The sequence below is a fragment of the Vipera ursinii genome (assembly GCF_947247035.1).
Source record: "Vipera ursinii genome assembly, chromosome: 2".
Lineage (NCBI taxonomy): Eukaryota > Metazoa > Chordata > Lepidosauria > Squamata > Viperidae > Vipera > Vipera ursinii.
In genome coordinates this window covers 245,122,309-245,134,457 of record NC_139513.1, presented here as the reverse complement: position 1 = coordinate 245,134,457, position 12,149 = coordinate 245,122,309, and the positions used below count along the sequence as shown (strand labels likewise).

At 37.4% G+C, this 12,149-nt stretch overlaps 1 protein-coding gene across 1 annotated transcript in view; it reads right to left on the bottom strand.

The window, feature by feature from the left end:
- TRIM36 (tripartite motif containing 36) overlaps positions 1 to 11,366 on the bottom strand; it is a 31,168-nt gene extending 19,802 nt beyond the window's left edge. Inside the window, exons 1-2 of the mRNA XM_083356614.1 lie at positions 11,244 to 11,366; positions 5,493 to 5,730 (exon numbers count right to left, since the gene is read on the bottom strand). Of these exons, the coding sequence (XP_083212740.1) occupies positions 5,493 to 5,730; positions 11,244 to 11,270 (265 nt within the window). The 5' untranslated portion in view covers positions 11,271 to 11,366. The remainder of the gene's footprint in view (positions 1 to 5,492; positions 5,731 to 11,243) is intronic.
- Between the last annotated feature and the right edge of the window lie 783 nt (positions 11,367 to 12,149).

Genomic DNA, 12,149 nt, shown 5'->3' with positions numbered 1-12,149 from the left:
ATATCTCAAATGAACTATGTAATCTTAACATGGAAAATTACACTACTTTATAAATGGACAGTCCATGAGTAAAATGTTGGAATGAATACATATAGAATGGGAAAGCTTTGTTCAGATCCTTCCTTATCTGAAAACTCACAAATAACTTTTACAGTTTACAGTGGCATCTGTCACAAATATTTTTAATAAGGTATCTACTGATTCCAATATTGTTGTGGAACAGAAACAGGGAAAGAAAGAAGCAGCCTTTGAAGCAGAGGAATAATACAATACTTCATTCCAAACTGCAAGCAATTACTTAGTCATTAAAATTGCCTCATAAAACAGGGTTTTTTCCATAAACATGAAAATATATGCATGTCACATGCTTCAATATTAGCAATATTCTTTTGAAGCTACAAGATCAACAGCTCCTTAAAAAATAACTCATGAAATCCTATACACATTTCTATAGAAAGAAAAGCTGATTTTTCTCACCCTTTGGTGTCAAAAATAAAGTAAATCTCACCACTGAGTTTAAGTAAATCTAGACAACTTTCAAATATTACATATATTCTTTCTCAGATTCACATTCCCAAAATATCTATATTGTTTTGGAAAACTATAATACAAAGGTAAAATAAATTATAGGATTTCTTTATACTAAAAGGAATTTTTGAACATAATTCTAAAATGTATGGAGAAGCGGTCAATATTAATTACATTGCAATGGCATTCATTAAAATATTATTTTCTAAATAATTTATTATTTACTATTCAGACTCAGAACATCTGTGTGAATCAAAGATAAAGTGATATTCTAAGAAAGCTTTAGAAAAATTATTAGCATCAGATGCATATGAAAATAGAGACTAGTCCATCAATAAACTACTGTAATTTCAAATGATTATTAAAAAATATTTGTTGGGACAGCATGCTTAATTTAAAAAGGTCACACATGCTACAGAATAACACACATGCATTCTTAAAATTAAAATAAAGTATGTTCTAAACAAAAAACTCACAGCACAAACACTACTGATACTAGTGAGAAAGTGCCACTGAATTAATCCGAATTGTTTAAAAGTAATTGATATAAGACTCCAGCCTCTAAAATGTATAAAGGTAGGAGGTATACTGTACAGCATGCAACATGCAGTTAAGCGGTGGCACAGAAGCAATCTTACTGACAAATTAAGCAGGAAACCATTTTATTCAAGTTATGATTAAACAGATATGAAAAATAAAATGTAATATACATTAAAGTGCAGTGGTCAAGTTTAGATAGTATGATTTGAAATGTTTATATAGTAACATGCTTTTGAAATGTCCATAAGGCCAAAAATTTTCATTGAAGCCAAAGCATGAATGCCTAGAACTGTTGCAAGTTTAATTACAAATAAAAGCAATGATAATGAAAACATGTGATGTGACACTGATGACTGCTATAAAGACATCTAAACTATTCTGTCCCTTTTCATGTTGTCTATTTATATGTGCTTAAACTAAGGTACTATATGGCATTTTATCCTTATTTGCACAAATATCACAGACTTCGGGCATTATTATTTTTTTGTAACAAATCTTTATTTGTCTGGGCAAGATTAATTTGCATTTGAATTTAATAACAGTTTAAACATACCAGCACAATCAATACAGATTGCCAGGACATTATTTGTCCTTGTGTTTTCTCTATTACACTTTATATCCAGAGTATGAATTAAGAAAACTTCAGCTGGGCTGAAACACAGTATGTCCCTGAAGTATCTCATACTCCAATTAAGGTACTGAGTTCGATTTTTAACCACTAAAGAGCTTGGTACCTGGATATTTAAGACATCTATTAATCCGCATTAAATTTAAGATTATTTTAGATATCCTTCAATGAACATCTCCTTTGCATAGCACCAGAAGTAGCTCAACATTTAAGAATACCCATATTTTTATATTTTCCTCTACCTATAAAATACAGAACTTGACAAAAACAGATGGCTAAAAAAATGATGCTCATCATTTGTAACTGCCTTTTCTACTTCCAAGATACATGCAAGAATATTAGCTGTGGTTGCAAGGTAGAAAGTTCTTGTATCAATGCATGTAATGTAATAGAGCTTCTACTACTCAGGGAGAGAAATTATTTTATTCAATATTCTAATGGATTCACAAATAATTCATAATACCACATGACAAAGTAGAAAAGGGATAATACATCCTTAATTTATTGTAGAGATCTGAATCAACAGCATCACTAGCATATCATATGAAAAATAAGAAGAATCAGTTCATGGCGTGTATTTAACAAACACTCAGCAAACATAAGTCATCTGGATTCATATTTTGACACTAACAATGCTCTTCCTACAGCAACAACGGTCTTTCTATCTTTTGATATAATATTTTAAGATTATCAGAGAAAGATTGAACTGGGAACTAAAACTGGAAACTAAATCACAGCTTGGGAATAAGAATTTTTGAACAGAGGTGACTGGATCTAATTAGAATAATAATATCTAAGATCTATTACCCTCACACTGGAAGACTTTTTGATTTCATTCATTCTTTGGGGGCATTCAATCCTCATTATGAAAATAATGAAAATACAAACCTGGTAATAAAAATCAATGTGTGGAATACATCATTTACTTTTACCATTATTTACTTCCTTTACAATAGAATGAAACTGAAATTCTTTTACTAATAAATTTAAATATTGCAACTGACATCTATATATTTTCAAAACTTGTGTCTAAGGAGAACTTAGAATATCAAAACTAATAAAACTTTTCACTTAACACATCTTGGTAGCATCAGAATAACTAGACCAAAATCCAAAACATCATTTATTACTTCTAAAGTTAATATTTAATTCATTTTATGTCATCTAATATTACCCATCTGAATCCAGTGACCTCTATATGTATTAGCAAAATGAAAGTAATTTTTGTTTGCAATATTGCCATAATTTTGGACTTGACCACTGATACTTAAAATAATTATACTAAACTTAGTATAATAAGATCCATGTTCTACCAAGTTTTATCTACAGCCATATAAAAGCAAACATTTCTACCTCTCAACCCATGAGGCCTCCTCTGTGAGGCTGTAAACAGTGAACAGAGAAGCATTTTTAGAAGCTGAAAAGGAAGGATTCTTGTACTGGGTTTACAGTGGTATGCTGGAGATAACATAGCATTTCATAACAGCAACTTGGTTAAGTTTAAAGCCATACACATTTATTTGGAAGTTCCACTGATGATTAATGGGATTGACATTTGAGTAAGCAAGTATCAGAGGGAAGAAAAAAATTCTATCACCATCTATATCTGAAAGATAGAATTATATTAGAACATAACTTTATTTATGCTTTTAACTATAGAATTGCTAAGGTTTCAAGCATTTTACCCTAAAATGTTATTTAATTAATAAATCTAATCAAACATATCAACTTAACCTGAGGAACCTAAATTCTTAACCTCACTTCTGTGGTTCTTTAACACCAATAACACCATCTCTCTAAATATTTAGACAAAAAAATTACAGGTTAGTTTGAAAACATTATTTCATTACAGGACATCCTTGACTGGCAGCCTGCCCATTACATAACTCACTATGGTGATAAAGCGGGTCACTACATGGCCAGACCCACTACTATGACCTTTTAAGCAGCTGTTAAATGACTGGACTGTTGTGGTCATTAAGTAATCATCACAGTCGTTAAGCAATCACCACAATGGTTTAAGGAACCCCATTGTTTGCTATGGGACATTTTTGCTAAAAACAAGAAGTAAATTCTAGTTTTCAGCAAAAATGTTGTAAATTACAGTCCGGAATACCTCGGGGACCACCTGCTGCCGGCGTCAACCCCCCTCCGCCCTGTGCGTTCCCACAGAGAGGGCCTCCTCAGGGTGCCTCCAGTCAGAGAATGCCGGCTGGTGGCCCCCAGGGGGAGGGCCTTCTCTGTGGGCGCCCCGGCCTTATGGAATCAACTGCCGGTGGAGCTCCGGATGGCACCGGATCTCCGCTCCTTCCGGCGCGGGTTAAAGACCCACCTGTTTGAACAAGCTGGCCTGGCCTGAGGGGGAGTTAATTTGGGTTTTTAAATATTTGTATATTTTACTGTTTTATCTTGGGCATTAATTTAATTCTATTTTAACTTTTGTAGTTTTGTACTTTTATCATTTGCCCTGTTCACCGCCCTGAGTCCCTAGGGAGAAGGGCGGTATAAAAATTTAATAAAACTAAACTAAACTAAACATGACTGCGGGACACTGCAAATGGCCATAAATATGGGCTTACTGCTGAACATCAAAAATACAGTCATGTGAATGCAAGTAGGGCACAGCAATCATCAGAACTCTGGATTCAGGTCATAAATTTCTTTCAAGGGGTCCACTAAATGTCAAACACTTGCTAAATGCCCGGTCATAAATCAAGACTATCTGTACTAAATTAAAGCAATGTGAAACTTGCTGAATCTGTATTAACTAAAGGTCTAAAACAATGAGGGAATTTGGTACTAAAGCTTATGAACTCTTGGTTGAAGGCAACCAATTCAGTAGGTCATCCACGACTCATTAATTTTTAATTTTCAATTCCATTTACAATTGCTAAAATTATTGAGAATCAAAAAATATTGGTAATCTAATGAAAATGATTCAAAGATCCATTAGTTGATAACAATCTATCATCTTGGACAATACCATAAAGACTGCACTAACATGAAAATGACCATAACTCAATCACCAATGCATATGTTTTATATGGAAAAGGTGATAGGTTCATCCTCTTGGTACCCACATTTAAAAGGAAGAAGGAAATACATGATACACATGACCTCTGCCTAAGAGTTTAGGGCAGAGGTCATGTGTATCATGTATTTCTAGTCAAAATAAATAGCTCTGGACTAGATGAATAGGTTGTCAAGTTGATGAAAACATTTCACGACTTTGGCTGGGTTTGAGAAACAAGTGGATAAATCAACACCATGATCTCAGCCAGTCTTCCTAGGACTGCATTAACTTAGTAACTTTATACAGATGCAAGGACCTGGAAATTAAATCAGCACAAAAGTATGACATATTTCTTAGAAAAGTGAAGATGCACATACTATGCAGTAATCAAGCATTGTGCTCAAGTAAACAATTAAGCTAAATGCTAGAGACCACTAATTTCATTATGCTACTTATATGTGCATAGATATACAAAATATAAATCTATTTTGTTGAACATTAATACCCTAACTCCATCTGGACAATATAGCAAGAAAGCATCATTTTATACTACTTTTAATTCATTGGTTATTTAATAATACACTGTGCAATTCACATGATACTAATCAAGAGATTATATCATTTCTAGTTTCAACCAAAGCCTATCTACTGCTCAAGCATTTTGACCTAACGGTGTAGCTATCATGAAAGGTTTTAATATTGTACTTTGATGTGGTACTATTATTTATTGTTTTGTAAGTTATCATGTTAAAAAGAATTTAAAAAATAACTTTTTTTACATACCTGATCTATTAACCCTGTCAATTCTATCCAAGCTAGGGGAGTTCATTCTACTGCGAGGGCTACTATGATTGGAAGTTTCTGAGGCAGCATCATTGAACGAATCTTCAAATGTTAAGTATAGAATTTCTTTTACACATTTGTGGCAGATACTATGTTGACAAGGGAGAATAAGTGGATGGGTAAATAACTCCTTGCATGCTGGGCAGATGAGCTCTCGTTCAATATTCTTAATGGTAACCTATAAACAAAAAGAAATGAGAAACTGATAAGAAATGCCATGATGACTACAGACAGTAAAAAAAAACATTATTTCAGTCAGGTAATTTTAAGGAAATTAAAATATAAATATGCTGCACTTTGCTATTTTGACATTCAGCCATCCAAATAACCTATAATTTCCATTACAAACAGCTGTTCATACAATCAGAAGACAGCAAGATTAATAACTAAAGATTACTGTTTTGAGTGAGAGATTAAGAGCAGTCAAAAATGAAATACTAACTTAATACATTTAATAAGAGCAAGAACATAAAAATGAAATGGGAAAGAATATATAAAATATGACCAAATAAGGTAGAGGATATGGAAGTTTATTAATTGCCTTGGAAGGAAGGGTGATTTCTTGAGCTTAGTGAAAAATTACTTTGAGCAAGGGAAATGCTCTGCAGAAACCATGATGTATTATGTTTATTTAAAGTAGATGTATACCTACAGCTAAACTGAAAGGAAAAAAGGAAAAGTAATTGAATTATATGGCAAAAGGCTATTTTGTAATTCATTTGTACTGTTAATATTACTTACTTACCTGAGTTATACTGACTAAACATATATGTCTGTACTATTTTTTCTAGATTTAATTTACTATATATGTTGACTACTTTAATCTTATGATCCAAGCTAGTATATAATTATGGTTCATTGTACAATCAGCTATATGTTCAGACTGGATTTGGCATTTTTGCCTACCTACTGATCCTTCCAAGGACTCAATAGATATGATATTAGATGGCATTACAGATATTGTCGCAGGATATAAGCTGTTCCAAGTAAAGCCACCTTTTGCAACTGACTGATGGTGAATTTGTCAATGCAGATGGTTCAAGTGGTGCTTCAGTTGTTTTGGGATTGCATACAAAGCTCCTATTACTAACTATTGCTAAGCACATTGGTTTGTGCTTAAATTGTAAGCCGCCCTGAGTCTTCGGAGAAGGGCGGGATATAAATGGGATTAAAATAAATAAAATAAATAAATTACTATCGGTATTAGCTTTGCTTGCGTTTGCCACAGTCATTCTATTTCTATTTGCAGGTATTTGCATTTTATTATCTTCTCTAGTTCTTTCTCTTCTATTCTGCTGTCTCTAGGTACTGTCATGTCCACATCCAGACTTTTTTTGTCTTTCTTATTGACAACTGTTACGTCTGGGGTGTTATGTAGCAATTGTCTGTCTGCTTGAATTCTAAAGTCCCAAAGCAATTTAGCTTCTTTATTTCCTATGACTTTATTTTACTATCCTACCAGTTGTAGGATAGTATCCTACCAGTTGCAGGCAAATGATACTTCTTGCAGATCTTCCAATGCACAATTGTTGCTGCTTTGTCATTGGTGTTGATAGGGAGTGAGAGGTCCAGTTCACAGCTTCTCCTTTGTAGCATGCTACATGGCTCAGTATTCTTTCCATTCTTTTTAAACATATAAACGAAGCCACTGGGTGATATCGTCTATCCAAATGGGATGCTGTACCATCGGTATGTTGATGATATTCAACTTTACATCTCCATCCTTGGTGATTCAAATGAAGCTGTTGCTGCCCTCTCACAGTGCCTGGAGGCTGTGGGGATTTGGATGAACCCTGGTAAGACCAAATGGCTTTGGGTATCTGGAGCTTCAAGATCCAGGACTTTGACATCTTTAGTTCTGGATGGGGGTGGGGTACAGTGCCCTGATGTGCAACTTGGGGATTCTCCTGGACTCCTGCTTAAAGAACCAGTATCAGTCATGGCTAAATGAGCCTTTGGACAACTTCATGTTATGCGTCATATGTGTTCCTTCCTGGATCAGGAGCCCCTGCACTCAGCCACTCAGGCCCTGGTCATCTCATGCTTGCACTATTGCAAACCAATCTATATGGGACTACCCTTGAGGAGTATTCGGAACTCAAGTTGGAGCAGAAGGCAGCCATGCAGATATTCCTTGGGGCCCTTAGGATGGCCTATGTTATACCACTGTTCCATGGATTGCATTGGTTACCAGTTTGCTTCTGGATCCAATTCAAGGTGTTCTCATCTTTACAGTCCTTCGTGGCATGGGTCCAGGTTATCTCAGAAACCATCTCACCCCAATGGGATTGGCCTTCCCCACCCACACTGGCAGAAGGGGCATGCAGACCCTGTCAATCAGGGAATTCCAACTGGTAGGGGGCAGTAGAAGAGTCTTTTCTGCTATGGCTCCTGTCTTCTGTAACATTGTGCCCCCCGCAAGGTGATATCTGTACCCAATCCAAATAGGCTCTGCCAATTGGCCTGGAGCCCCAGTGAGGCCTTGTAATTGTGGAGGTGGTTAATAGATTAAGAAAAGACCCCACCTCCTTTCCATGTGCAGCTTGGTCCCTTCCTTGTCAATTTGAAATCAATCAAATCATTTTGAAATCTTTGTCAATTTGAAATTGATTTTAGTATTATATTTATTGTTTTAATGTTTAATCTTGTATTTATTGAAGGTAAGTCACCAAGTCAGCCTCTAGGCAAGATGGGCGGCATAAAGGTTTAATAAATAAATGAGTTGAAAACAAACAAGGGATAAAGAAAATCTAAAAATGATAAATTATTTTGACTATATTATACGTTTCTTACCTCTTGTAGAAAAAAAACAAACAAATAAAACACTAGAGAACAAATATCAAAAACAGTATTAAAATGTTTGATTTTGAGGGTTGCACTTTCACACTGATACCATGGTATGGCAGTAAAATCCTTAAGAGTTTATCAAACCACTTTAGACATGAGAATTAATGTAATTTGTTAGAAATCTATTTTAGCCTAAATATTTAACAAAAGAATGAAAATCCTATCCAATTTATTATTGTATTTTCTAGTTCTAAAAATAGTAGTACATATATTGAAGGGCCTGTGCTTTAAATAGACATTTAGTAAGCATATGGCAATTTTCTTTGCCTCCTTTCCAAAAGGAAAGCACATGGATAGAAAAGATGCTTGTCCCAGTTACAGTTCAGTCAGAATAAGTTATAAGTTGGTTGAATAAATCAAGAGATGAATTCTGCAACATTCAGTACTTCGCCTTTTGGGAGTGGCAATTTGCAAACTCAGCCACCAAAGATTTAGTGTGGGATAATCATTGTTCATTCTCCAGAAAAAAAATAAAAACAAAACAAAAATCACTTTCCACTTATCCAAAGAAAACAGGGAAATAAAAGAAATAGTTTTCCGAGTTAGTCTGTGATATGTTGACTAGTGTCACAGTATTTTTTTTCAGGTAAACTGAAAAAATAGAAATAGATGCATTTTTGTCACACTGTTTTTTTGTCAAAGGAATTTGGAAGTACCACAATCAAAACATATTTGCTCTGACATAAGCAAAATATAGAAACAAACTACCACTTCTTCATATATTTACTCAAATTCACTCAATAAAAATTTATAAGTTATTTTCCACTGTTTAAACATCAATTTCCACTGATAATTTAAATTGAAATTTCTTAAAAGACCTATGATACTGACTCTCCCTTTTACTTTCTATAGCTTGGCAATATGAACAATGACAATATGCTTGCAAATTAAGATTTAACGCTTATATCCTAAATCAGGGGCTCCCAACCAGGGGTGCGAGACAATATTCCAAGGGGATCGAGATTAGAAGTTTCAAAATTATAGTGTATATGCATAATTCATTGCCATTATTTCAAACATTTCTAAGGGGTGCGAGAATATATCAGAAGCGTTGTAGGGGTGCTGGGTATAGAAAAAGGTTGGGAACCGCTGTCCTAAATGATAATCTTATTCTTCTGAAAGCAAACAAAATGAATTAAATGTTGGACTTTTATAAAGTTTTTCTTGAACAATAAGTTACCTGCCACTTTGGAAGATACAGTAAGCTACCATTTTAAAATCTACCTTGTATGCTCTAGAGCTGAACATCTGACATTCAACATCAAATGTAGCATTTTATATAAAGATAAATCACCAAGTGGTGATCTTCCATCTTCGGTTTTGGATTTGAATATGAATCTATTTCATCCTTCCTTCAACTGAATTTTTGAAACCATGACTCAGAGTGAGAAAGGATATTGCAAGCTAACAGGGAAAGTATTGTTTTGTCACCTGGATCACTTCTCCAGAATACTATTTGGGAGATATGATATTACAGCAGAAAACTGTTCTCAGGAAATTGTATTGGAATGCATTACACTGACTTTTGATATCTAGGCTTTTGTTATGGCCTTTACTGTACCCTCAAGTTTCTCTTATTTATGCTTTTCAAAATTTATGTAAACCTGGTCTGAGAAATTACTGGAAGGCTTGATCTAAGAAACCATCAACAATCCAACCTCTTTTGCATCTACTAATCTCTGGAAAATTATTAGTTAAGGGTTTCAAGGAAGCTCTCTACATAGGGTGAACATAGACTAAATAATCATTACATACTGAAAAAACTATTTATACAAAAGGAATTTGGAAAATAAATCCTGAAGGAGTTGCAGTGAATAACTAGGTATTATCTTTGGGTTCACAAATCCAGGTGACTTTTTTTCCAACTTCATTTGTTTACCAACACCTTTCCCTTCAGTTTCCTACATCCTGTTTTCATGAAAATTAGAGCTTAGTCCAATATTCTGATTTGTATTGGGTATCTTTGTTTGAGAAACCTGGATACAGCTGCAGAAATGCAAATGTGAGTAACAATGTGGAACCTTGTCTTCTTTTGCCTCTCATTTTTCCAAGTTCATTTGCATACATTCATTTACTTTGCTGCATATACGCTTTAGAAAGCAAGGCTGAAATAATCTCGTTTGCTTGCGCAAAGCAAATTCATGAGTGAATGACTAACTCCCTCTAATCAATACTTTCAGACACGCAGTGAAAAGCTGGAAGGTGGACTGCACCCACCCAGCCTAGATCGAGAGAATACGAAGGATTGACATACTCACTTGATCTCTTCTTACACAAGCTCCAATAAAGTGTCCCTACCACATCTGCAACAATGCACACATAACATTCCCGAAAGATCTGAAACAAGTCCTGGTCAAAGACTGAAATAGCTGACAGCTACCTCCTTGGGAAAGAGAGTCCATCAAACGCTCAATGACACACTATGAGTTTGCACAAAAGCGCTTCGGTGAGAGCACACCCCAGGCTCCAAGCTTATGTCTTTAAAGCAAACAAGGGGGTGGGAGAAGAGTCAGCCGCCTTCGAGTGAAGGACGGGTGAGAGGCTATTTGGCCGGCCAGCTGCTGGAAAAAAAAAAAAAGGCAACCCACAAGTCGCTTCAGAGCAAGCGAGCGGAAAAGGCTGCCACGGAGTTCTGCTTTTGCAGCCGAGCCAGGGCGAGAAAGAAAGGGGGAGCCCTGCCGAGACAGGGCTCCGTTCCTCCTCACCGGTCGGGAGGAAGCCACGGTCAACCCCGCAGGTCGGGAGTTCCCCCTCTCAAAGGACGACCCCCGCGTCAAAGCCCCACCTCGGGGGGGGGACCCTCCCGTCTCCTCAGCTTGAAATTTCCCTCTCGGGAACACTCACGACGGGTTCCAGCCGGTCCCCTTCCATCCTGGAATCGTCGCTAACCACTGACGCCGCTCGTGGTCCCGGACGGTTGAGCCGAGGGTGCCCGGGGCGCGCGAGGTCTGGTTCTCCCGCCCTCTTTCGCAGACTCTCCGAACCGGTCGAGTCCGCCCTTCCCTCCCCCCCGAGAGCTCGGCGCGAGGGAAGGGAGCGAGAGAGCACGCGCGAAGCGGCGACGAGGCGCCCGGCAGCTGCCACTGCTGCCCCTAGGAAAACTCCCGAGACCGGTCGGGTGGTGGGGGGGGAAAGGAGGCGGGGCGAGGGAAGAGGGGCGGGGCCCGCCTGGCAACAGCCTCCCAACGCCACAATGGGGGCGGAGCGTCGGCGCCACCTGGCACCTTTGTTGAGCCGCGGTGAGGAGGTTTTCTCCCACCTTTGTCTTTTTCAAGGAAGGGAGCGGGGCAGGGCGGAAGCTAGACAATGAGTTCCCCTCCCTGACACATCCCGGTGTGGGAACCAGGAGGAGGAGTTTGTAGCTCCTCTCGGGAAGAGCGTCGGGATGGCTCGAATTAAAAGCGCTGCCAGCCTAACGGAGTCTCCAAAGCAGGGATCTTCAAACTTGGCCCTTTTATGACTTGTGGACTTCAACTCCCAGAATTCCTCAGCCAGCTTTGCTGGCTGAGGAATTCTGGGAGTTGAAGTCCACAAGTCATAAAAGGGCCAAGTTTGAAGACCCCTGCTCCAAAGGAAGTCCGCAATGCCAGTTACCAGAAGGAGTGCACGTAACTGGATTTCGGTCTCGACCAGGGGTCTTCAAACTCGGCCCTTTTATGACTCATGGACTTCAACTCCCAGAATTCCTCAGCCAGCGTACCTGGCTGAGGAATTCTGGGAGTTGAAGTCCATGAGTCATAAAAGGGCCGA